This window comes from Schistocerca piceifrons, chromosome 4 (genome assembly GCF_021461385.2).
Source record: "Schistocerca piceifrons isolate TAMUIC-IGC-003096 chromosome 4, iqSchPice1.1, whole genome shotgun sequence".
Classification (NCBI taxonomy): domain Eukaryota; kingdom Metazoa; phylum Arthropoda; class Insecta; order Orthoptera; family Acrididae; genus Schistocerca; species Schistocerca piceifrons.
In genome coordinates, this window is record NC_060141.1 from 513,040,760 (window position 1) to 513,068,296 (window position 27,537).

The window sequence follows — 27,537 nt, forward strand, 5'->3', positions numbered from 1 at the left end:
AGATATTGGAAACTCAGTATTTGGTGTAAAAGGTCTAACATTCTCGGGATATTTAGCTACACCTGCAGGAATGAAGCCAGATCCAGAAAGGGTAGCAACAGTAACGAACTACAAAAGATCAGAAGGAGGCACTGCTCATATGAAGTTAAGGTGATTTATTTTGAACTTCGAGCATTATTACAGATCATCAATTTCTGCTGTCGATGTTCGAAACATGCTGCTGAAAACCAAGCTTTGCTGAATTATTTACTTAAAAGGTACAATTAAAAATCGCCAAAGGCATTTTTTGCCACAAATGCAAATATTTTGCAAATACAACACTTTTGACATTCCCCGGTTCATGTAATCAACCCACGTTATTTGTGGATGCATCAGATTTTGCATTAGGTACTGCACAGCAACATTGGTGAGATACAGTGGAGGACAATGTGAATTTTTCCCCAAAAAAGTTCACAATGACACTAAGTAGTATTCCACATATGACAGAGAGCTGCTTAGTATATACATGGCTGTCGAATATGTCAGACGACGACGTATCTCCATTTGTCGATGGTATTTTAATTCAAGTGATGTATGATGACTGGACTGTAGTTGATCGACGACGACGACCAACTACAGTCCAGTCATCATACATCACTTGAATCAAAATACCATCGACAAATGGAGATACAAATTACTCGCCCTTATATTCCTGAAGCCTGTAGGTATACTGTTTACTAACACCATCGCACTTTATGTGTATCAGTACAAAAAAAGGATGTCCAAAATTAGATGAAAACATGTACTGATTGTCAGAAAAACAAAGTATCACAACCTGTTAAAAGTGCTATTAGGAAACTTTCGCAGTAGTGATGAACGCTTCAAAATAAATTACCTTGACTTCATATGAGCAGTGCCTCCTGATGGTGTAACAAGCATCAATATAGTTACATATTGGCTAGATGTAGTATTTGTTAGGGACATAAAAGTCGAAGCAGTGGTGAGGGCATTTTTAAATTGAGTAACTGGATTGGGAATGCCATACCAAGTATTGACTGACGATGGAAAACAGTTAACTTTGAGCTAGTCTAAGCACTATCAAAAATATGTGGTTGCAATCAAACCAAACTACAGCATATCACCCTCAATCAAATGGAAAAATTGAAAGATTTTATTAAACACTTAAAGCAGTGATCCGTGCTATTGCAACTGCTAAATGGACTCAAATAATACTTTTAATCCTTTTCAGTCTTCAGTGCTCCATTAGAGAGAACACTAATGCTACAGCTGCAGAAATAGTTTACAGCCCACCCATCAGGATACCAGGTGATTTTTCTCTTTCCCCCCTCCCCCCCCCAAGAGTATGGCACAGTAAGGGATGCAGACTTACTCAAATTGTGTCACAACTGAAACAGTATATGAATCATCTAAAACCTGTACAATATCCCCACAGAGCAAAAGAGACAGCATTCATACATACGGGCTTTAGCAACTCAGCGTACGTTTTTGTAAGGACTGATCAAGTGAAAAGGCACTAGAGCCTCCATATGAAGTGATTGAAAGGACCCCAAAGTTTTTTTTTACTTAAAGTGAAAGACCAGATAAAGAGTATCTTCATACCTGATGAACAAGAATAATAAGCACCATAAAGACATTTGAGTGGAATTGTCAGCGCAGGTCCAACAAGAAGAGTCTAGAGATGGGTAAAAAAAAAAAATGTGGTCATTAAATTCAATTTCCAACGATTAGTTGAAATCATAAACTGACTTCACTACTGAGAAGGGGGTGATATGCAAACACGACAAAGTACTTTTTCATTTGTATGTGTTTGTGAAGTGTGTGCCTTGATAATGTTGACATAGTAGCGTTATTATTCTTTGGACTTTAACAAAAAAGAAGGTTGTTTCTCCATGGTTATTTCAATCAAAGTTTCATTGTGTGCAAAATAAGAAAATAAAATAAATGGAAAAATCTAAAGTGAGTCACTTACTGAACATAGTGTGCAATATATGCTTGAATATAACCTAAAGACCATAATCCAGTGAAAACTCTAATGGTGCCCTTAATCAAGTAGTCGATGGCAAATAGCTAATCATCGTGATGTATGCATACAATAATGCTCATATTTTGCTTTATATAACCATTTTAAATTACCAGCTTTTGAAACATTTAAGTGTTCATTATTTATTTAGTTGACTGTCACTGTTGCTTATAATTCTTAGTGGTGCTAGTTTAGAATGATTTCATCAATTTTCAATTTATTGCTTGCATTTCTAATATTTTACTGCAAAATAATTACACTGGAACATTCGAAAGACCAGGTCACACAGGTAAACTTAACAAATATTCAGTGCGTACATCTGGTAAAGTTCAGTGGTTTAGGAAAGTGACCTAAGAATTTTTTGTATCAATGTGATCTTTGGAGAGAGTTTTTTTGCCTGCTACTTGCAACTTCTGTTGTGTCCTGCCTATTCATCCTATGGGGTGTCTAGGAAACCTGCTTTCCTGCTTTCTTAGATCACTAGAAGACTATTCAGGCAAAGTGTACCAATGAATTTTTATTACAGTAAAATAAATAACAAGAACTTAACTTTGAGAATTTACGTTGGTGTGTCGCAAGCAATGGGTGACAGACAAAATAAGAAAATCTCTTCAGTATACAAAACTCCTAATACAAGTGAAACAATACAGTTTCTAAGTCGCTGCTGTAGAGCTTGTAGTATGGTCAGTCTTCAACTGAGCCGTGGCCAGGCGGCATGGCGCACGTGTTCTCTTCATCTAGAGGCCACTACTGTCTTGGTGTCATCCTAGAGAGGGCTGGTCAGCGTACTATTGGCTGACATCTTCTTCACAGCCCTCTCTGCGCTACCCTTCCTGACCGTCATGCCAGCACTTGACTTTTATGCTGGAACAACTTCTTTCACCCCTGGCAATGTTTGGTAATGTGATGAATGCAAGAGTTCCATCTTGCTTTGGAGTCAATATTAAATTGTAGATCCCATATAAATATCTGGGTAAATCATTTCATTGGCTGGAAAAACTTCAATGGAGATATGCCTAGTAAAGCACTCGGGTATTCAAACCTGCCTTTGGGCCATGTAGTACTCTTATCAGCAGGCCACTCAGTATGTAGCATTCATTAAATAAAATAAATGCATGATAGCAGATAGAGATTTTTAACAGCTTTTTGGATTTATTTTATTGTAGGTGAATAGTTACAAGTAGTTAACCTTCCATGGAGGTAATTGCTAGAAGTTGGTAAAATAATATCTTTGGAAGTGTGAACACAAGCTGCTCTTACACAGGGATACCTCATATGAAGCAACTCCTACTTCCTCCAGACACTGCGACAAGCGTCAAGTGGACATTCTTGGTACGCACACTCACACTGTGAAGTTGCAGTGTGTGAAGTGGATAATTTTTTATAAGACGAGGACCCTTACTACAATGTGTTTTTTATTTCATTTAATGAATGCCACAAACTGAGTGACGTCAGAATGATGATGAGAGCCTTGCCTCGTGAAACGCACAATTGAATTGTATCGAGTCCTATTTTAAAGTAATTGAAAGCATAATTACTGATAAATTATCTTTGTGTAAGTACACCTGTAAGATCATATGTTAATCCATTGTGTTGTAGTACTTCTTTTATAAATTTATTATTAGCTGATTAAATGTAAATGATTTTAATTATTTGATTACATTTTCAGATGATGGTGATGCAATTCTTACAGCTGAAAATACTGATGATTCAAATCAAGGAGGTGGAGATAAACCAGGATACCCATTGAGAGAGCAGGATCGTTTCTTACCAATTGCAAACATTGCAAAAATTATGAAAAGAGGAATACCAGAACCAGGAAAGATTGCTAAAGATGCAAGAGAATGTGTGCAGGAGTGTGTTTCAGAATTTATAAGTTTTATTACGAGTGAAGCAAGCGATCGTTGTCACATGGAGAAAAGAAAGACTATTAATGGTGAAGATATACTATTTGCAATGACCACTTTAGGATTTGATAATTATGTTGAACCTCTGAAACTGTATCTGCAGAAATATAGAGAGGTAACATTTTTATTAGTATCTCTGATTAAATTAGATGTACTCTTTTTCATTTCAACATAAAGATACCAATAAACTGCAGTTTGTCTGCATTTGCTGATTGTCAAAGTGTAAATTGTAAATTAATTTTGTTGCATTATTACACATTTGTTTAGAGCAAACAGAATGTGTCATCAGTTTTGTGACACAGGAAAACTAAAGTGATGTTGTAAAGGACACACACAGTAATATTGCCTGATACTGCATTTATTATTTTTAAAAGTGATAACCAAAGTATGGTACATTGATAAAAGTTAGTAAGAACACTTCTCAAAATTATTACTTAAAAAAAAATCTGTTTTTGACCCAGATAGCTGTCAGCCCCCCCACCACCACAACCACAGCAAGATTCTTAAGTTTAGAAACGAGGGGAGACATAATGACATAACTGACGCTTTCTGGTGTAAATAGCTCAGTTGGTAGAGCATTTTTTCCAGCCCCAGCCCAAAACACTGTTTCCATGTGCTGGAATTTAAATTTTATCCTGAATGACTTGAATCTGCACATTATCTCTATTTGTAAGTGGCGTTTTTGGACTGTCTTTAGTTTCTTTTTTTATGATGAAAAAGAAATAGGACTAGAAAGTATAACAGACAACACACACTGAAAACCTTCTGAAAATCTGAAATATGTGTATTGCCTGTTATATTTTCTAGTCATATTTCTTTTTCATCATAAAAAATAAACTAGTAAGACAGTCCAAAAATGCCATTTACAAATAGTCAATCTGGAACCTTGCCTTGTGCAGCTAGTGCTCTACCGACTGAGCTATTTACACCAGACACTGTGTGTGCTCATAGCATCAGTTCTGTCATTATTTCTCCCCTAGTTTCCAAACTTAAAGAATCTTGCTGGGGGCCTGACAGCTATCTGGAACCAATCATAAACATCTGTCATTTAGTCATTTTGACTTTCATAAAAAACTAAAATATTCTTGGTGCTAGATTTAGCAAGTGAAAGTGATGTGAACACATTACAATGGTTTCATAATTACTGCTCAAAATAAACAGTGAATAGTGTGTAGCATTGTCGTGGAAGTAATATTCATTGTTCATCAGAGTAGTCATAGATACACAACCAGGCAGCACTATTCGATAAGGAGGTGGTACATAATGTACCATACTTCCTCAGTTATGAAGAGAGGTAATTGTTTGTGAGAACCCCGAACATAGGGGTCAGAGTTGTGACGGGGATCAAACTTTTACTTTCCATGGAGCTGTGCTGCCTGGAGAGGTACAGCTGTTTTAGTTATAGAAAACTCATGTATCATTGCTTATCTTCATCAGAAAATTCATAGAAGAAACTTCATTCATAAGTCTCATATTTAGAAACATTGTTGAAATGATTTTAATAGAGACATATGATGTGTTCAATTATCAGATGTCTTTGTGAACATCAGTAACTTATTTACACACTTCGGTTCAATAAATACAATTTCTTTTTTAATATTTTTTTTTAGCAAAAGACAACTCATTTAATTTTCCTCCATGACCATTAAGAACATGCTTGAATTGTCAAACTGTTTTGACACTTTAATTAATATTGTCATTTGTGCCAAAGTCTTCTCTTCGTGATGTCTATTTTACATAAATTATTAAATAATTTCTTTCAGTGTTTTCTGCATTGTCAGACAATTTTAGTTTCAAAAGTGAATATGAGTACAACTAATTTTAAACTCTCTTAGTGATGAAGAAATATTATCTCAAATTAATTTTAGTCTTACTCCAACAAAATTAATTTTATTTTTCAAAGTGTTGGGAAATCTCTTTTATATTTTTCATTTCCAAACCATCTTTTGTTGCAAAAAAATATTTAAAAGTACATAAAACAATATTGTGAAAAGGATAGTTGCTGCTCACCATATAGTGGAAATGCGAAGTCGCAGCCAGACAAAATGAAAAGACTTCAGAAAGTGAGCTTTTGGCCAATAAGGCCTTTGTCGAAAATGGACAACATACGCACGTCAGCCAGACACACTGTGTGCGTGCATGTGGGACTAAAAGCTCACTGAGTCTCTTTGTTGTGCCTGTCTGTGAATTAGCATCTCCACTATATGGTAAGTAGCAACTAACCTTTTTCATAATATTGTTACATTCCATTCTGGATTTTCCATTGTTCGATAAGTACATGAAATGTATTTGTGGTTGCGAATATGAACAACCATCATCTGTATACTGTTCATATTCACAACTGTGAATATATTTCACGTATTTCGTAAAGGCTGTCATCGCTGAAGTGCCTGTCGCTTCAGACGTGCATGCCTGTCTGAAAGAAGTTTGCATTGTAGTCTGGAAAAACTTGCGCACTGTAATGTCATATTGTATCATATATGTAAACATCATTGCCAGTGAGACACCTAAGGTTCCTTCCTTCAACACATTCACCAACATAGATTGCAATTTCAGATAATCTTTTGGCTAACTGCACTCTTTATTCTGTAAACTTAATTTTAACTCCCTTAAGCAAATTTGTTAAAATGATCTCCCTGTACCACACATTAGGCTCTTCACAGTATGCAAATGAATACGATCACACTATGTATGATCTCTGACCGAGAATTCAGGATGGTATAAAACCCCAATGTGTTGCAGTCAGAGTATCTAAAAAGGTTAGGCATGTTGTCTGAGAGGGTCATAATTCGCTTTCTTGAGAACCCTTTCTTCACAGTTTATATTATTCTACAAAGAATCCACTATGCTTGTTGGGGCACTATTGTGAACAAGTTGTGAACGACTATAAGCCAGGCATGTTTGCTGCACTACATGTCCTCTTAAGAACATGAAGGCCAGGGAAGCAACAATAGCCATTGTTCTTTTGAAGATGGCATGCACACCCCTAACAGTACATGGCTGGGCATTTTCATGTTGAAATTTATCCTGTTGAAATGGCTGAAGGACAGGCAATATGTCAACTTCTAAAATTTTCCTGATGTTACAGCCATTGTTCAAATTTACTTCAGAGCCTAGGTGTCTAATTTCATGTTGTGAAATAAACACACTGTGGACACAGTTGACCATGCCACTCAGGCAGTGTACTACTTTCACCCATGTAATGGCTGTACGCAGCATGATGTAACGTCACTTAGTGCTGAACAGTGAAAGTGAGGATGCAAAAGGACTATCATTCTTATAGAAAGTAAAAATGTAGTAACAGCATTTAGGGACCGTAAATGATGGGTGGTATAGTTCATAAATCTTCCACACTGCTTGGATCTAAATGATTATAAAAAGTGTCATTCTAACCTTTCAAAACATCCAATTTATTTGCCTGAGAAAGTGTATACAAACATACAAAACAATATTTGGGAGGCAGTACATACGAATTTTTTTTACTTTATTTGTTAAGCTGCTTCTGTCTAAGTGTTAAATAATGTGTAGAACTGTTATTGTCCATGAGCAGAGCTGATTTATTTTCTCCAACTGTTGAAACAGTTTTAAGAAAACTTTGGTATTTTCTATTTACATTATCTATGCACAGTGTAGGCTGTTTCTTTCTTCATGTGTTTTAAAACTTAAGGGTTTTTTTCCCATTCTTGTGGGAGAATGTTCATACGAAGAATGTTGCAGTGTCTCACAAAATAATGAAGCAAACTGTTAAACAAAGATCAAGAAAATAAAAATCCATTACTATAAGACGAGTGAGCATGAGTTAGTAGACTCCAGTGTTAGCAGTTGACACTATTGCCCCGCAGTTCAGCCTATGTTCACTCTACACATACTCTTGATTTTAGAATTCTACAGTTACTCAGCCAGCTGAACATTGTTGTTGCATACCCACTCCCACCACAAGTAGTCGGTTCAGAAAAAACATTGTTTGTGTAAAACTGGCTTTAGAACAACATCCTTGTATGTAATTCAGAGAAGCTTGTATTGGGGTGTGGCTGGGGAGGGGATGGAAACAGGTTTGGAAACCAGATTACAAGGATTAATGTGATATCAAGCGTGACAAGCCAACATCTGGGTGAAAATGACATGGGAACAGTGGAGAGGTAATGAAGAAAATAGTTGATATCATTGATTTTATAAATGAGGCCGCTGTTAATGCATTGGTTTCAGTCAAGTAGCACCATGATTGATTACATAGGGGCACAGTAACCAGCTGCAATGGGGCGTCTAGGGTGGCTAGGTGATACGGAATATGGACGTATGGGTAGTAGGGGCATAGAGGGAGATTGATTGAGGAGACATTATCGGGCTTGGGTGTAGCGATTTGTGTAGTAATTAGTGGTTATGTTGGTTTTCTGGGATGTAATCAGTGTGTTAGGGCTTATACACTATATGATCAAAAGTATCCGGACACCTGGCTGAAAATAACTTAAAAGTTCATGGCGCCCTCCGTCGGTAATGCTGGAATTTAATATGGTGTTCGCCCTCCCTTACCCTTCATGACAGCTTCCACTCTCAGAGGCATACGTTCAGTCAGGTGCTGGATGGTTCCTTGGGGAATGGCAGCCCATTCGTCACAGAGTGCTGCACTGAGGAGAGGTGTCGATGTTGGTCGGTGAGGTCTGGCATGAAGTCGGCATTCCAAAACATCCAAAAGGTGTTCTATAGGATGCAGGTCAGGACTCTGATCAGGCCAGTCCATCACAAGGATGTTATTGTCATGTAACCACTCTGCCACAGGCCGTGCATTATGAACAGGTGCTCAATAGTGTTGAAAGATGCAGCCGCCACCCCCAAATTGCTCTTCAACAGTGGGAAGCAAGAAGGTGCTTAAACATCAATGTAGGTCTGTACACGTTTGAAGTCCGTGAGTTCCGCGGAGCACCCCATTCTGATCTCTCACAATGTCTCATGACTACTGAGGTCACTGGTATGGAGTACCTGGCAGTAGTTGGCAGCATAATGCACCTAATATGAAAAAGTATGTTTATAGTGCTGTCCGGATACTTTCGGTCACATAGTGTAGGTGAAAGAGTCAGACTGCTGGCATCTTCTTTGTCAGGTAATCACTGCATTTCATCATGAAAATATCCCAGTAGATAGACTGTGAGGATGATCAAAACAGGTACATTTTAAGGTTGTGTATGACTGTCCTTTCTTTTAGTTAGAGGACTATGTCCTTGAGAAAGGAAGATGACATCTGGAAGTAATTCTGGGATGATAACCAGAGGGTGGTTGGGTGGAAGTGGGGGAGGGTCATAATTGGATGGAGATATAGTCTGGAAGAGAGAGAATTCAATGTTACTTTTCTCAGTTTTGGTGGGAGGGATAGTTGGCAACAAAATCTTTTCATTATAGTAATCTTTGACCAGTCCAACATTAGTGACTTTTGATGTGCAACTAAAGATGGGGCCATAGGAAAGGACTGATGTTCCATGAGGTTGAGGTTATTAGTGCATTTGTATTTATATAATCATGACCACCATTTAACTGTCCATGTGAATGTTGGATATTGTCCAACACACGATTGAATGGATATTGTCTGTGACCAAGAGCAGAGTTGACCACAGTGTGACAGGACTTGTTGCTGACCATAACATGCTCAATTCCATTGCCTGCCTTCACAGCCCATGCTGTTGTGCATCTCTCTGCCTCCCCCCCCCCCCCCCCCAAAAAAAAGGTAATTAATTAATTACGGCCACCAACTGTTACACCATAAATGCACAACAAACTTTCGTAAAGTCTGTAATGTTTACTTGCTGTTTCTTGGTTAGGAAGTTTTCACAGACGAAGGGGATGTTCTAGTGTGAATTAAGGCAACCTCTTCAAGCCAGTATTGCACAGTTACATAAATAGATCACTTATAGAATTATAAAAATAATAAAAGGTGATTCAAAAAGAATACCACAACTTTAGGAATTTAAAACTCTGCAACGACAAAAGACAGAGCTAAGCACTATCTGTCGGCGAATTAAGGGAGCTATAAAGTTTCATTTAGTTGTACATTTGTTCGCTTGAGGCACTGTTGACTAGGCGTCAGCGGCAGTTGATGCTAAGATGGCGACCGCTCAACAGAAAGCTTTTTGTGTTATTGAGTACGGCAGAAGTGAATCGACGACAGTTGTTCAGCGTGCATTTCGAACGAAGTATGGTGTTAAACCTCCTGATAGGTGGTGAATTAAACGTTGGTATAAACAGTTTACAGAGAATGGGTGTTTGTGCAAAGGGAAAAGTTCTGGACGGCCTCCAAGAAGCCCTGATCTTACCCCTGCAATTTTTTCTTATGGGGTTATGTTAAGGATATGGTGTTTCGGCCACCTCTCCCAGCCACCATTGATGATTTGAAACGAGAAATAACAGCAGCTATCCAAACTGTTACGCCTGATATGCTACAGAGAGTGTGGAACGAGTTGGAGTATCGGGTTGATATTGCTCGAGTGTCTGGAGGGCGCCATATTGAACATCTCTGAACATGTTTTTGAGTGAAAAAAAACCTTTTTAAATACTCTTTGTAATGATGTATAACAGAAGGTTATATTATGTTTCTTTCATTAAATACACATTTTTAAAGTTGTGGTATTCTTTTTGAATCACCCTGTATATATAATAGGGGGAAATATTCCATGTGGGAAAAATATATATAAAAAGCAAATATGCTGTAACTTACCAAACGTGAAAGCGCTGGTAGATAGACAGAATAAAAAACATACAAACACAAAATTCAAGCTTTAGCAACCCAAGGTTGCTTCATCAGGTAAGAGGGAAAGACGAAAGGATGTGGGTTTTAAGGGAGAGGGTAAGGAGTTATTCCAAACCCGGGAGCAGAAAGACTTACCTTAGGGGGAAAAAGGACAGGTGTATACTTTATATGTGCGGGTGCGTGCACGCGTGCGTGCGTATACCCGTCCTTTTTTTCCCCCCTAACGTAAGTCTTTCCACTCCCGGGATTGGAATGAATCCTTTCCCTCTCCTTTAAAACCCACATCCTTTCGTCTTTCCCTTTCCTTCCCTCTTTCCTGACGAAGCAACCTTGGGTTGCGAGAACTTGAAATTTGTGTGTGTGTGTGTGTGTTTTTTTTATTGTCTATCTACCCGCGCTTTCATGTTTGGTAAATTACAGCATCTTTGTTTTTATAATAAAAATGTGAAAATATCAAGTATAAACTCTTTTGTGGAAACTGAAAAGTGTGAACTCTCAAAATTTGTGTAGTGTCAAAAAATATTTTACTGTATACTCCCATTGTTGACAGAAGTAATTACATTTTATAGCTTCATTAATATTGTACAGATTCTGTATACACCCTAAATGAAATTTTTTGAGTAATTGGTAGTCGGTGGATTTTTTTGTTATTTCTGCTGAGATTAGCATCCAAATGTGTGTCTATTTTAAGTAAGTATAATGTTTTTTGTAGACTAATAATTTCAATCTGTCAAACCAGCTTTTAGTACCAATGCTGCATGTGCACAACCATACCTTTCTTGAAAGACACATGCAGAAAGCACTTCCTTACTACATCCATTTTCAGACAGTATTGTTACTTGTTCACTTTTGGAGCAGTTGTAAGCAGATAAATTACATGCATCATCATTAAAGATCTGTGTTAGTGTGTTGCCCCTCTGCAACTCACTCTTTTACTTCGGTGTGTGTTGCATGTGATTTCTCCAGCTTCCCCTAAGATAGCTTTGCCAGTATTACATTGCTGTACTGTAACCTTGTTGTCTTTTCCTTCATTTTTCACCCTCCATCCCTTCTTTCCTCACCCTTCCACCCCTCCTTGCTTATCTCGCCCATTCCACCCAACACAGCTTCTCACCCCTCACTCTGTATGCAGTACAAGGAGAATTTAGGTAGTGGTTATGGGTATGCCTGAATAAAGTAGCGCGCACACACACATAAAGAAACCATTTTCAAAGCAGGATGGCCTGTATGTAGTGAAATGTTTCTCATTATTTGTGCCAAATCGAGCACTCTCATATCCTGTTATGTAACCCTTAATTATAGATAAAGTACAGTGGATGAATTCTTCTAGGTTTACACTTCTTATCAAACATGTTCTTAATTACTTACTGCTGATACACTGCTGTACATACCCTCAAAGCCAAAATTCATTCTGTTCATTCATGTTGCAGATTATAGATCCATACCGTACTATTTTACTACTTCTTTCAGTAAATCTGTCCTTGAATAGGTATCAGCTGGATGACCTCCATTTATGTCCTAAGCCTACTTCTTCATATTCTTGTAACTTCTTCCTCTCTCCACAACTGTTCGCATTCCAAACCTAATTCTACTGCTCCCTCATTTCCCTACATGGTTCTCTGTAGAAGACAATTCCTAAGTAATGTGTGTCCCATCCAAGAAGTTTTTGTCTTCTTTATCATCCTCTTGAATTTTCTCTCCTCTCTGACTCTCTCCAGCACCTCATTTCTCATTCTATTGGTCCATTTCACTTTCTCTGTAACAACATTTCAAAACTTTCTAAATATTTTTGTTCTTTCTGTGTGACTGTCCACATTTTGGAACCATAAGACATCACACTCAATACAAAATGTTTATCTAACCTCTTTCTAAGTAAATGGGGATACTTCTGGCTGTTAACAAACCTTTCACTCTCCCTAAAACTTTCTTTCCCATTGACATTCGGCATCTCGCTTCCTGTGTACAAGTTCCACTGGAACTTGTCAAGCTTTCCAAATACTGGAATGACTGAACCTCTTCTAATACCATCTGGGGTACACTAATTATGTTACCTTTTCTGATTCCCATTGCTTTGGTCTTGCCAATGGTCAATTTCATTCCAAACTCTTCACCCACACTTAACAATATTCTCCTTCATTGTGAGAAGCTCTACCTCCGTTTCTGCTAGCACAGTCATGTTATCAGCATACTTGATGGTTTTTATTCTCTCTCCTTTCACTCCAAGTCCTTTTGGTTTTTCCAAGGCCTTATTGAATAGCTTTTCAGCACATATATCGAAAAGTGCTGGTGACATACAACCACCCTGACTCACGTCTTTTCAGTTTCATCTTATACTCGAACTACCATTTTCTGCCCCATAAAGGGTTACTTTATCAAACTGCTATCCTTCCAATCTATCTTTTCAACAGCAGAGCCTAGTCAGTTTTGTCAAATGCATATTCCCAGTCAACGAAACAAATTTACATTGTAAGACACCAAATTGCACCTCTGGACCCTGTTTCTTTTCTAACTCTGAACTGATATTCTCCTCTATTTTCCTTTCTATTCCTCTCAACACTGTTCTGGTCACAGCCCTGATAGCAAGGCATAGAAAACTAATTGTCCTATATAGTCTTTACATTAATTGCCATTTGATCTCTTTGTTGAGGGAAACATTACCGTCTTACGGTGATATTGAAGCTAGATACCTGTGCCATATATTCTACTGACCAGATTTGTAATTCCAGTTATAGTATCATTCCCAAAGGCATCCAGCCCCGTGGATGGTATTTGATCGCAGTCCATTGCTTTTCATTCCTTGAGATCCTGGATCATTTTAATCACTTTGTCCGTTATTGGTCTCCAGTGATTTTGGTCACATTCTTGTTCATCCTCTAGGACTAATCCTTCATGCTGAGCACATAGAATCAAATAGACATTCTGCGTATGTCTTCAGTACATGTTTGTTTTTGTCAGTATTCATTGTTACCTTTTCCCACTTGGTTAGCATTCCTTGTTTACTTATTTTTCCATTGTTATACACTTTGCAACTCTGTACCTTTCATCTATTTTTCCTCGAAAATGGTTCTGTTTGCTCAAATTGCTTTTTCATCCAGTCTTCTGTTACTTTGTCAGTAGTCCTCCGCAGATCGTTGTTCAGTTTCCTATATTGTCATTTTCCTTCTTCTGAATAGTCATTTTCCATTTTCTCTGTTCATCCATTTTATTCAATACATACTATGTGATCCATTTCTTTTTATTCCTCCTTTCTTCCACTTTTTCAAATTCTTTCTCTAAAGTTTTCTACATTGACTCTCTGCTAGTAACCCACTCTTCGGATATATCCAGGCTTAGTCTCACTATTCTCAATCTGTCTCCCATACTATGTGTAAAAGGCTTGGCATCTTCGTTCTTCAGTTTTGCCAGGTTCCACTTATTTACAAGTTGTCTCTTTTTAACATGTTTTGACCTAGTTATTGTGTCTGTTACAAGCAAGTTGTGATTTGTATTGGCATCTGCTCTTGTAGAAGTTATAGATGTACTGACGCTGTTTTTAAATCTTTGATTGGTTAAAAAGTAATCCTTCTGGTAGCTGGGTCTATAAACATTGCTTTTTCATGTATACAGTATTTTTTATGATTCATGACCACATGTTGGCAATCCAAAAGCCAAGACTCTCTGACCCTGTCACTTTGTCTTCCCTTTAATTCCTTTGTCCTAGTCCATAATCTCCAACATCCTTTCCATGCCTACATATCCCCTATTTGCTATTCCAGTCTCCCATTATCACTGTTCTTATTTCATCTTTTCTATTTTTCTTCCTATACAATAATCTTACTGCTCCTTCTCCTTTGTGGTCTCCTCCCTTGTAATTCACCTTACTCTCTCCTTCTCCTTCCCATCACACTTTACAGTGTCCTAAAATGCTGCTATATCTCTTCATTTCCTTCTTCACATCTTCCAGTTTACCGTTCTCATTCATTGTTATATTATGGGCTCCAATCCTCAGTCCAGGAATTTGTCTTCTTGTTTAATCTCTTAGCACACTTTTCCTGGGATAATGCCCATCTGGAGGTCAGATTGTGGACACATTACTCCAGAATATTCCTTCTCAGGAACAGCTATTCCTTAAAGTGTTTTGTCCAGTGGGGCTAGAGATACCACAACAGTCTTTAATGTGGTGGTTTTCCTGTGCCTTCCACCCCCTATACTGTAGACCTTCAATAGATTCTTCCACGTTCAGAAGTGAATTTTCATTTCAAGGGCATGAGGCTTTTGGAACATGGTGGAGGGGAACCACTTATACTGGTGGTCACTTTGTGTATCGTCACAGTTGATAATGATGCCTGGGGATACAGTAACCCATTAAGTTAATTAGAGAAGGTGCTGATATATGATGCATTGCTATAGGCAGATGACACAGTGCTCATCAAAGTGCTACCACAACTGAAAATGTGCATAGCATGGTGGTAGTGGTGGAAAGAATTACTACTTTTTTACATGCGTTGTTAAGGAGAAGCTGATTTGTATGCTTCCCCATAAGCCTGACATTATCAGTTTTTATTTAGAAGGGCTGATTTACTACTAACTACTACTACTACTACGTGATCAGGCCCAGTGGACTGCACGCATCTACAAGTTTCCTCCTCCACTGTATTCTGTCCATTGCTGCTATCCACCGTCCGTTCACATATGTTGACACTTGGTTTAAATCTTCATGGAGTCCATCCCTCCAACACTTCTTGTGTCTCTCTGGAGGTCTCTTTCCTGTATGTGTGAAATCCAGGAGCTTCCGAGGCCCTCTGTGAGCCTCCATCCGGGCCACATGGCCGACCCACTGCATTCGTTTGTCTTTACCAGCACCCCAACATAGCAGGAACTGTTATAGTTCCTCAAGCTCTTGGTTGTATTTGATCCTCCATTCCCTGTATTTGCATCCAGAACTGGACTGAAGATCTCCCGAAGCACTTTTCTCTCAAAAACAAGGAGCTTATGGAAGTCCTGTTTCCGTATACTAGAGATATCTGGACCAAAGCAGTTGTGCTAAGGTCGGTTTCCTGCTTCACATGAAGAGTTCTCAGTCAAAAGTGCCCCTAGGTATTTGAATTCTTGCACTCACTTGTAGGACTGGTCCCCCAACCTGCAGTGATTGTAGATGATCAGCAGTCTGATAATGACCACACGTCATAACGAGGCACTCTGTCTTAGCTTCGTTTATGTTTAGCCCAAATTTGCTGGCAGCCTCCTTTAGTGCTTTGGTCATTTGCTCCTACTCCTCTTCCGACCTAGAGAGTAAAAAGATGTTGTCTGCATAGGCTATGTATGCCAGTCTCTTTCCTTTGATTTCAATCCCTTCGTTCTCTTGGAAGGTCTCGCGTATGATCTTCTCGGGGGCAAAGTTAAACAGAATAGGGGCAACCCATCTCCTTGCCTTAGTCCTGTCACAGTTTTAACCTCCTCAGTTACGCGATTTCCCATCTTCACCTTTGCACGTGTTTTGTTCAGACAGATCTTTATCAGATTGATGAGTTTCTCTGCTATGCCAAACTCCCTTAAACAGTTGAGCAGGCTCTTGCGATGTATAAAGTCATAGGCCCTCTTAAAATCAACGAATAAAATATGCGCATCTTTACCATATTCACCCAGTTTCTCAGTGAGCTGCTGGAGATTAAAGATGTGATCTACTGTTGACCGTCCTGGCCGGAAACTTCCTTGGACTCGCCAATCACCGATTCTGCCACTGGCTGAATTCTGTGTATGAGGCAATTGGACAGCATCTTATAGCAGACGTTAAGCAGTATGATTCCTCGATAGTTGTCACATTTCAGTTTGTCGCTCTTCTTATGTATTGGACAAATCAGAGCTGTTTTCCATTCTCCTGGTAGTTCTTCTTTGGTCCATATTGCCTGTATCAGTCGGTGTATTTTTTCTGCAAGTTTCTCTCCTCCTGCCAGGATCATTTCAGCCTGTATTCCATCTTCACCTGTACTCTTATTCTGTTTAAGGTGTCTGATTATGGTTTTTATCTCATCCAGGGTAGGTGGGGGATAGTCTGCATCGGCTGTAATTGGGTAGTGGAAATCAAACTGCAGTTCGGGTTCATCACAGTTTAGCAGCTGTCGAAAGTACTCTTTCCATCTCTCAGCTATGTCCCTATCGTTCATCAGGATCTTAACATGGGAATCTTCGACAAATTTCTGCTTGGCCTGGTGACCTTTGCAGAGTTACTTCACCTTCATAAACATTTCCATAGTCTTTTGTCCTCTGAAGTCTGTTTCTGCTTCAATGATGATATCCCTTATGTATTTCCTCTTTCCTCTTCTCAGAATTGCTTGTATAGTCTTTTGGACCACCTCAAATTGTGCTTTGCCCTGTGCCGGATTTGTTCCCTTTAGCCACTTGCTCCTGGCTTCCTTTCCCCTTACCAGGGCATCTGCACATTCCTTTCCAAACCAGTTCTTCTTGCCCACTGGGTTTCCCATGAGTGTTTCCTTTGCTGTATCCCTAACTGAGCTCTGGATGTTTCCCCACAACCCTAGAGCCTCACATTGTGTGGGTATACTTTACCATCCACACAAAAGCAAGCTACGCCTGTGAACCTTGCCTTTAGCAGATAGTCGCGGTCATCGTAGATGCGACTCAGTATTTTGTTGCAAATGCTTTGCATTTTGGCCTGTAGTCAGACTGGAGTGCATGCAGCAGTTGCACCTTGTAGGTGTGAAGCTTCAGTCTCTTGTTGGCACCCTGTGCACTGTGGGAGGCAGTAGCTCCAACTGTTGAGAGGCTTGCTGGATTGATGTACTTAGGCTCCAGATAAACTCCTGTTGCACATTCCACGTTCTTTGAACCGTACATAGTTCTATAACCTTCAGATGGTTGGATGTAATGGTGGTGTGCTTCTGTAACATGTCCAGAAATTCTGCTGGACCTAAGTGTTGGATTTGATCTCTATCAACCATTCCCACATTCTGCTATCTGCTGAGGGTGGCTGTTTTTGTCAGTAACCAATTGCAAAATAAATAAAAAAGAAATATCTTAAAGTGTGGGTGAACATTACACTGCAGACTGCACCTTTCTACCAATCTCCATTTCTTAAATATATGTAATAAAACTTGTAAAGATCAGTTTGGATCACCCTGTATTTCTGTTGCCTATTTGTGAGTTGTTGCCTCATTTGAAACTCTCATCCACCTTTTCCAAGATTCCATCTTCTGAATGTCCTACCTTTCTGTGTTTCTTTTTAAAAAAAATCTGCAGTTCACAACCTTTTAAACAAAGTGTCTGTTGGCTTCCATTCATTTTGGAATAACCATATAATTGATTGCTGCTTCTACAGTTACATCCAAATTTCTTCTCCCTTGGCACTGTTGTTCACTGGTTTTGCATTTTACCAGTTGAACTTTTATGCATTTTCTTTATACATGCATACGCTAGAACTTCGGTCAAATCATGTGGGATCCACAGTGGACAGACATTTTTTTTTACAACTAAATGTTTATGCAGAATAAAACTTCGTTGACATGCCTAAGAATGCCTCTATCTCACTGTTAGATCCTCTTCAGTCGTGTTGCACACAGCATCACTGTTTTTTGGAACAACTAGTTTTGTTCAACCTTCATGAAATTCGTTTCCAATGGAAGTGTGGCCACAATAAAATTCTGAAAACGAATTTCACGTAGCCTTTTCTAAAAATCATGATATAGAAGTTTAAGAAAGTGGTTAGAGGCATTGTCGGTTAATGCTTTTAAGAAAATCATCAAAAGTCGTCCAACAAAAACCTTCACATGTAATTTGCGGTTTTTGCAACTTTGCTTCTGTAAATATTCATTGCAAACAAATTACCTGTCTAATTTCTGAGCTGCAGTGTATAACTCAGATGACAAATTTTAAAACAATAATATAGTACCTTAGTAGTTCCATCTATGGTTGTTTCTAGAAACTTAATATCCATACCCAGTGTAAATTCAGAATGTTTAGTCTCTTTTATTTCAATTTGTTTGTCCTGTCTGCTCATAAGGTAACTAGTTGCAGTTAAAGATATCAAAATGTTGTCAACTGTTTATGTATGTTACTCTTTGTTTCATCTTTAATAGATACATATTCCCAACTTGGTGCAATTGCTAGTCAGTGATTTAATCTTTTACTGGTTGTATATTTACAACATACAGATAATTATATCATTAATTCTGCAATCAGTGTGATTTTTAACTTTTCTTTTATCTTCAAGAAATATGGATTTAGGGAATTCTACATTTGCTATAAAAAGTTTGCCAACTTTTGGTCTTTGTTTCAGGCTACCAAGGTAGACAAGCCACTAGTAGCAGAAATGTATGAAGAAATGCCTGATGAAACATTTGGTAAGTGTTTTTCTTTCTTCCTTTTTTATTTTGTGTAGAGAGAGAGAGAGAGTGAGTGAGTGAGTGAGTGAGAGTTCTGCATTAGTGAATGGATTTCTTGTTGATGCCATACTATGTGGTTAGAAACTGCTGTAGCTGAAGCATTAATTGGAAATAGTTGTAAACTGGAATTGTACTGCTAATAAAAGGAGACAGAAGTAAAGGAAAAAAAACATAAAATAAAACAATGATTTGCAAACATTCACGTTGTAAGAGGACATAAGAGTATGAGACTTCATGGCAGATTAAAACTGTGTGTCGGACCAAGACTCAAACTCAGGAGTCAGTAAGTTTCATATCAGCACACTCTCTGCTGCATAGTAAAAATTTCATTCTGGGCTTAAGAGTATGTTCTCCATAACGCATTCAGACCTGGACTCTGTAATACCACAGTCTAACATATGCAGTCACGACACTTACTGCAGTGAAAGTTGATGGTTAGATAAATGCTGTTGCCTCTAGTGGCAAGAAAGCTGGCCATAAGAACATTTGGTTTTTATTTTTTCTGCTTAATTAACAAAGTAGTTATTATATTTTTGTATTCCAAGCACTAGTAAATTAACAAGGGACATGAATAATTTTGAAATAGTTGTACAAACTGCCGGATCTTAGTGATTGTGATGTGAACTAAAATTTTTCATGTGGAAATACATTTATATACAGGTATAATTGCAGCTTACTTTGCCGAAAGCAAGAGAATATAAATAAATATTTCGTGCATGGAAAGCATAAGTGCAGTACCCACATCTGCTTGCTTGCTACTCTGATAATGTGAACATTGCCCCTCCACCAGCTATATGCATGCAGGAGAGACAGAACAGTCATCAGATTTATCTAGTCAGAGGGTGTATCAGGTGGTGACATTATCGGGGCTTTCAGTACAGTGTTCTGGTGTACAGTAGTGTGTATTGTGGAAGGAAGACACCTAAAATGGCTGACAGTGTTGCGCACTGAGGAGCAGCCTGATGTCCATTGACCTCCACTGCTGACAAGAATAATAAATAATCAGGGGAGGTTGTTTTTCTGAACTGGATGTACCTCTTAATTTATTTGTGAAAAGTGTAGTTGTTAAGTCTAAGAATGGTGGGTACCAAGGAACCTAACCATAAAGCACAACTACAAATGCATTAATATCTGCCAATGATTGCCCAATCACTGCAATGCTATAGTGAAGCATTTGTAATTGTAACTAGAGGTGAAGTGTTTCCATCCCTATGAGACAGAATCACACCACTGGAGTAGCAGTGGAAAACAGTGTGTCTGACTAAAAGAGGTGGTCCCCAATAGGGCAACTGACTTTTTGAAAAAATCGTTGTGGTTATGTTGTTCAAGGTCCCAGATATCACACCCTTCAGCCATTCACCATAGTAGGCCCTTGTTTGCAATTTCTCATGATACTCTACAGCTTTAAAAAAGCATTATTATACAGACTCATTGTGTAGTGTAGTGGTTAAGGTAGTCATCACATGCAAAATGTAGCGAGTCTGAATGTTGAGGTGCTCTGAAAATTTTTATTTTTAAATCTTTATTGAAATGACATTGATCATTATTTTTGTTCAATTACTTGGTTTAAATGTACTTTTTTAATTTCTGTTCCTTTGCCACATCATTTTAATTACCACATTAACTTTTTCATTCGCTTTCTTCCTCTTTTTCTTTCGCCATTTGGAATCTTTGCTCATGTGATTATAATTATATTTATCCATAAACTTCGATTTAATTTCTTCCATTTTATCATCTTACATTTTTCTCTTGGTTATGGTATTAATTATTTTTACTCCTCATTTTGCTTGAATTTGTTTTACTTATAAACTCTTCTTTCATTTGCATCATCTGAATTTTTTTGGCCATAGCACATTAAAGATTTGTTTTAAATGTTTGTATTAAGATTATCATCTAAAAAGCTTTGAATCTTGTTAAAAAGAAATGTACATCTTATAATGAAAAATACAATTTTTTACACCATTGCACAGTCAATGTAGATTGTTTTGTCCTTTGTTTTTTAACCAATAGATCAAATTTTCAAATGTTTAAATATTATGATAGATAAGTATATACACTCCTGGAAATTGAAATAAGAACATCGTGAATTCATTGTCCCAGGAAGGGGAAACTTTATTGACACATTCCTGGGGTCAGATACATCACATGATCACACTGACAGAACCACAGGCACATAGACACAGGCAACAGAGCATGCACAATGTCGGCACTAGTACAGTGTATATCCACCTTTCGCAGCAATGCAGGCTGCTATTCTCCCATGGAGACGATCGTAGAGATGCTGGATGTAGTCCTGTGGAACGGCTTGCCATGCCATTTCCACCTGGCGCCTCAGTTGGACCAGCGTTCGTGCTGGACGTGCAGACCGCGTGAGACGACGCTTCATCCAGTCCCAAACATGCTCAATGGGGGACAGATCCGGAGATCTTGCTGGTCAGGGTAGTTGACTTACACCTTCTAGAGCACGTTGGGTGGCACGGGATACATGCGGACGTGCATTGTCCTGTTGGAACAGCAAGTTCCCTTGCCGGTCTAGGAATGGTAGAACGATGGGTTCGATGACGGTTTGGATGTACCGTGCACTATTCAGTGTCCCCTCGACGATCAGCAGTGGTGTACGGCCAGTGTAGGAGATCGCTCCCCACACCATGATGCCGGGTGTTGGCCCTGTGTGCCTCGGTCGTATGCAGTCCTGATTGTGGCGCTCACCTGCACGGCGCCAAACACGCATACGACCATCATTGGCACCAAGGCAGAAGCGACTCTCATCGCTGAAGACGACACGTCTCCATTCGTCCCTCCATTCACGCCTGTCGCGACACCACTGGAGGCGGGCTGCACGATGTTGGGGCGTGAGCGGAAGACGGTCTAACGGTGTGCGGGACCGTAGCCCAGCTTCATGGAGACGGTTGTGAATGGTCCTCGCCGATACCCCAGGAGCAACAGTGTCCCTAATTTGCTGGGAAGTGGCGGTGCGGTCCCCTACGGCACTGCGTAGGATCCTACGGTCTTGGCGTGCATCCGTGCGTCGCTGCGGTCCGGTCCCAGGTCGACGGGCACGTGCACCTTCCGCCGACCACTGGCGACAACATCGATGTACTGTGGAGACCTCACGCCCCACGTGTTGAGCAATTCGGCGGTACGTCCACCCGGCCTCCCGCATGCCCACTATACGCCCTCGCTCAAAGTCCGTCAACTGCACATACGGTTCACGTCCACGCTGTCGCGGCATGCTACCAGTGTTAAAGACTGCGACGGAGCTCCGTATGCCACGGCAAACTGGCTGACACTGACGGCGGAGGTGCACAAATGCTGCGCAGCTAGCGCCATTCGACGGCCAACACCGCGGTTCCTGGTGTGTCCGCTGTGCCGTGCGTGTGATCATTGCTTGTATAGCCCTCTCGCAGTGTCCGGAGCAAGTATGGTGGGTCTGACACACCGGTGTCAATGTGTTCTTTTTTCCATTTCCAGGAGTGTATAATTAAATTCACATGCACAAAGATTGCAAGTGGAAAAAGGAGGATAGAAAGGAAATATGAGAGCAATTGAAAAAGTTAATACAGTGATTAAGATGGGACAAAGGAATAGAAATTTAAAAAATGACCAAAGACATTTCAATACAGATTTAAAATCAAATTTTTAACCTTCTAAGGTAATCTGAACCCATAACCTATTGCAGTTGGGAACTCTACCTTAACCATTACTCTATGCAACCAGTCTGCATAAACTGCTTCTTTTAAGGCTGTAAAGAATCTCTCGAAATTCAGAAGCATTGTTAGTATGTCATAATGATTTGGAAATGGTCTACATAAAAACAGTTTATCAGCAAAGGCATGTACGCATGCTTAGTTCATGGGATTGGAGCTTTAGAAGTATTAATATATTCAAACTTAGAGTAAGACCAGAACGATGGAGTCATAGAGGTGTTACTACTTTTGCAAAATTTAGAAATATCTTCTCCCAAAATTTTAACAAAGTCATCAGATGCTCAGTGATGAGTGATGTCTGTGTTATAAGAAAGCGAATGACTGACTCAAAGGTAGAAAGCTAGGTTTGTAATCAGTGAATGTGTGCAGTTAGGTTTGAAGAAAAGATGAGTCCAAGGGACTGAATGTAGGGAGAGACTGTATTTAACAGCAATGGAGGATACACTGCTGAAGGCTGCTCGTCATGCCAAAGGGAACAATAGATAATGGATGACATAATAAAAGGATTTAGGAAACTATGAATAGGATGTAACATTACAATATGCGCAGAAAAAAGAGTGTTTGCTCTCACTTTAGTAGCTCTACTACAGTAACATTATTGGTGACTAACTTGCAGTTCACTGAGTATAAATTTAATGTTATTTAGACCATAAAATTCATGCTTTTAAAGATAGCTAGTCTTTTGGTTAACAAATTGGTAGATTAAGTAGATTGGCTGCAGAGGTATAGACAGTAGCTTAACATTTGTTTCCATTAAATGGAGTAGAAAGATTAGTGTTCTTTGCTAAGTGTGATTTATATGCTTTTAACAATAGGAGCACAAGTTTCGTTGTGTACTATTGGAAGTCGTTAACCATAAAGCTCCTGCAACTTTTTATTCACCTTTACCATATGCAAACAAGGAAAAAAAAATCTGTTTGATGGCAAATCTCTCTTCCAAATTATGGCTTTTATCATTCATTTGTATACAGTGTGGAAGAAACTACATAGAACTTTCTGTTTCAGGTACACAGACCTTACAAGGTAACATCATTACATCTGAGCAAAATGGAGCTGGAGAAACAGTGATATACACATATCCTGAACAGATCCAACAATTTCAACTCCCATAAAGTATATTTGGCATCAGATAAAATCTGTAAAAACAGATAATAAGCCTGTTGATATTTGTGAAGCCTTTTTAAGAAGGCAGACTTATATACTCCATTGTAAGGAATTTGAGAGTTGCTAAGGAAAAGCTACTTGTATTATATTGTAATAAGTGTAATAATGGATTTATATAATGATTTTAAATAAAATTTCATTGTATTTTTAATTACAAAGAAATGTTCCACTTTATTTCATTGTTTGGTATAGAAGGTCAAATTTGTGTTTATTAATAACCTTTTCTATCTTGCCTTTATGTGCATTGTTATTTACCAGAATGTATTTTTGTAGTAAGGGAATCACAATAATGCATTTAATTAAAAATTAAAAATATCATATAGTTCTTATTAATAGTTGCTAAGGTTATATAATTCCATGTGCCCCGTTTGTTCCTCTTTAACCTAAGCATGGTGACAGTGAAAAGTTCCTCTCATCCATAGTGCTATTATGGTATAAACTATACTGTATCAGAACAGTCTCCTCAGCAGACAACCCAAAAGACAAATTTATCAGTTTCATGTAAATATGTAAAAAAGTTTTTAAGAATTTAAGTAGCGGAATAATTTATAATTTTCAAATGTGCCACTCTTCTAAAGCCAGGGAATATTATTGATAGCTTGGCAATTAATAGACACCTTGTCACATTTTTGTGGGTATGTATTGAGTGCTGTTCTGTAATAAACAGAAGTCAATCTGGAGACCAATCAGTCTTGATCCTATAAAAAGTTTTGTTTTATTTTGTTATAATGGATCAGATTGAGTAAGATTGTCATGTTACTTATACCATTGTATATTTAAACAATGGAAAATCCAGAACAGAATAATGACAGTATTATATTATTTCAATTATTTATGTGCTAAAATTGAAAACTAAAACTGTATTAGTGTAAGGGTTAAATACTGGCACTGGAGTTGAGGCACTGGAGTTGAGGCACTGGAGTTGAGGCACTGGAGTTGAGGCACTGGAGTTGAGGCACTGGAGTTGAGGCACTGGAGTTGAGGCACTGGAGTTGAGGCACTGGAGTTGAGGCACTGGAGTTGAGGCACTGGAGTTGAGGCACTGGAGTTGAGGCACTGGAGTTGAGGCACTGGAGTTGAGGCACTGGAGTTGAGGCACTGGAGTTGAGGCACTGGAGTTGAGGCACTGGAGTTGAGGCACTGGAGTTGAGGCACTGGAGTTGAGGCACTGGAGTTGAGGCACTGGAGTTGAGGCACTGGAGTTGAGGCACTGGAGTTGAGGCACTGGAGTTGAGGCACTGGAGTTGAGGCACTGGAGTTGAGGCACTGGAGTTGAGGCACTGGAGTTGAGGCACTGGAGTTGAGGCACTGGAGTTGAGGCACTGGAGTTGAGGCACTGGAGTTGAGGCACTGGAGTTGAGGCACTGGAGTTGAGGCACTGGAGTTGAGGCACTGGAGTTGAGGCACTGGAGTTGAGGCACTGGAGTTGAGGCACTGGAGTTGAGGCACTGGAGTTGAGGCACTGGAGTTGAGGCACTGGAGTTGAGGCACTGGAGTTGAGGCACTGGAGTTGAGGCACTGGAGTTGAGGCACTGGAGTTGAGGCACTGGAGTTGAGGCACTGGAGTTGAGGCACTGGAGTTGAGGCACTGGAGTTGAGGCACTGGAGTTGAGGCACTGGAGTTGAGGCACTGGAGTTGAGGCACTGGAGTTGAGGCACTGGAGTTGAGGCACTGGAGTTGAGGCACTGGAGTTGAGGCACTGGAGTTGAGGCACTGGAGTTGAGGCACTGGAGTTGAGGCACTGGAGTTGAGGCACTGGAGTTGAGGCACTGGAGTTGAGGCACTGGAGTTGAGGCACTGGAGTTGAGGCACTGGAGTTGAGGCACTGGAGTTGAGGCACTGGAGTTGAGGCACTGGAGTTGAGGCACTGGAGTTGAGGCACTGGAGTTGAGGCACTGGAGTTGAGGCACTGGAGTTGAGGCACTGGAGTTGAGGCACTGGAGTTGAGGCACTGGAGTTGAGGCACTGGAGTTGAGGCACTGGAGTTGAGGCACTGGAGTTGAGGCACTGGAGTTGAGGCACTGGAGTTGAGGCACTGGAGTTGAGGCACTGGAGTTGAGGCACTGGAGTTGAGGCACTGGAGTTGAGGCACTGGAGTTGAGGCACTGGAGTTGAGGCACTGGAGTTGAGGCACTGGAGTTGAGGCACTGGAGTTGAGGCACTGGAGTTGAGGCACTGGAGTTGAGGCACTGGAGTTGAGGCACTGGAGTTGAGGCACTGGAGTTGAGGCACTGGAGTTGAGGCACTGGAGTTGAGGCACTGGAGTTGAGGCACTGGAGTTGAGGCACTGGAGTTGAGGCACTGGAGTTGAGGCACTGGAGTTGAGGCACTGGAGTTGAGGCACTGGAGTTGAGGCACTGGAGTTGAGGCACTGGAGTTGAGGCACTGGAGTTGAGGCACTGGAGTTGAGGCACTGGAGTTGAGGCACTGGAGTTGAGGCACTGGAGTTGAGGCACTGGAGTTGAGGCACTGGAGTTGAGGCACTGGAGTTGAGGCACTGGAGTTGAGGCACTGGAGTTGAGGCACTGGAGTTGAGGCACTGGAGTTGAGGCACTGGAGTTGAGGCACTGGAGTTGAGGCACTGGAGTTGAGGCACTGGAGTTGAGGCACTGGAGTTGAGGCACTGGAGTTGAGGCACTGGAGTTGAGGCACTGGAGTTGAGGCACTGGAGTTGAGGCACTGGAGTTGAGGCACTGGAGTTGAGGCACTGGAGTTGAGGCACTGGAGTTGAGGCACTGGAGTTGAGGCACTGGAGTTGAGGCACTGGAGTTGAGGCACTGGAGTTGAGGCACTGGAGTTGAGGCACTGGAGTTGAGGCACTGGAGTTGAGGCACTGGAGTTGAGGCACTGGAGTTGAGGCACTGGAGTTGAGGCACTGGAGTTGAGGCACTGGAGTTGAGGCACTGGAGTTGAGGCACTGGAGTTGAGGCACTGGAGTTGAGGCACTGGAGTTGAGGCACTGGAGTTGAGGCACTGGAGTTGAGGCACTGGAGTTGAGGCACTGGAGTTGAGGCACTGGAGTTGAGGCACTGGAGTTGAGGCACTGGAGTTGAGGCACTGGAGTTGAGGCACTGGAGTTGAGGCACTGGAGTTGAGGCACTGGAGTTGAGGCACTGGAGTTGAGGCACTGGAGTTGAGGCACTGGAGTTGAGGCACTGGAGTTGAGGCACTGGAGTTGAGGCACTGGAGTTGAGGCACTGGAGTTGAGGCACTGGAGTTGAGGCACTGGAGTTGAGGCACTGGAGTTGAGGCACTGGAGTTGAGGCACTGGAGTTGAGGCACTGGAGTTGAGGCGATCCGCAGTGTGCCCTGCCACTGTTTGGTGATGGTCATTTCTTGTGGTGGACAAGTTGGTGGTCAGGCCCACATAAAACACTGTCCAGAACTGAAAATGGACTAGGTGTATGACATGGCTACTTTCACAGGTTGATACTTCTTTCACAGGGTGCCCTGTGTGTGATAGGGTAAGATATGCCTGTGGCAGGACAGATGTAGAATGTACTGGGTGAATGAGTCATATGTGTCTTGAACATTGAACTTCCACAGGGGTGTGTAACACAGGGTTGGGGAGCAGATGCAGCAAAAGGTTGGACTAAGAGTTTGATACACTGCGTGGTGGTGGAG

General features: G+C 40.3%; 2 protein-coding genes across 3 annotated transcripts in view; one reads left to right on the top strand and one right to left on the bottom strand.

The window, feature by feature from the left end:
• Window positions 1–24,086, top strand: part of LOC124795530 (nuclear transcription factor Y subunit beta) — a 114,807-nt gene extending 90,721 nt beyond the window's left edge. For both annotated transcript variants that reach the window (XM_047259602.1, XM_047259603.1), the window contains 3 exons: window positions 3,690–4,042; window positions 18,936–18,999; window positions 23,754–24,086. In XM_047259602.1, the coding sequence (XP_047115558.1) occupies window positions 3,690–4,042; window positions 18,936–18,999; window positions 23,754–23,860 (524 nt within the window). In that variant the 3' untranslated portion in view covers window positions 23,861–24,086. The remainder of the gene's footprint in view (window positions 1–3,689; window positions 4,043–18,935; window positions 19,000–23,753) is intronic.
• A 658-nt stretch (window positions 24,087–24,744) lies between these two features.
• On the bottom strand, window positions 24,745–27,246 carry LOC124795953 (mucin-5AC-like). The gene has a single exon (XM_047260032.1). It carries the CDS (start codon window positions 27,244–27,246, stop codon window positions 24,745–24,747), a length of 2,502 nt encoding a protein of 833 aa, XP_047115988.1.
• Between the last annotated feature and the right edge of the window lie 291 nt (window positions 27,247–27,537).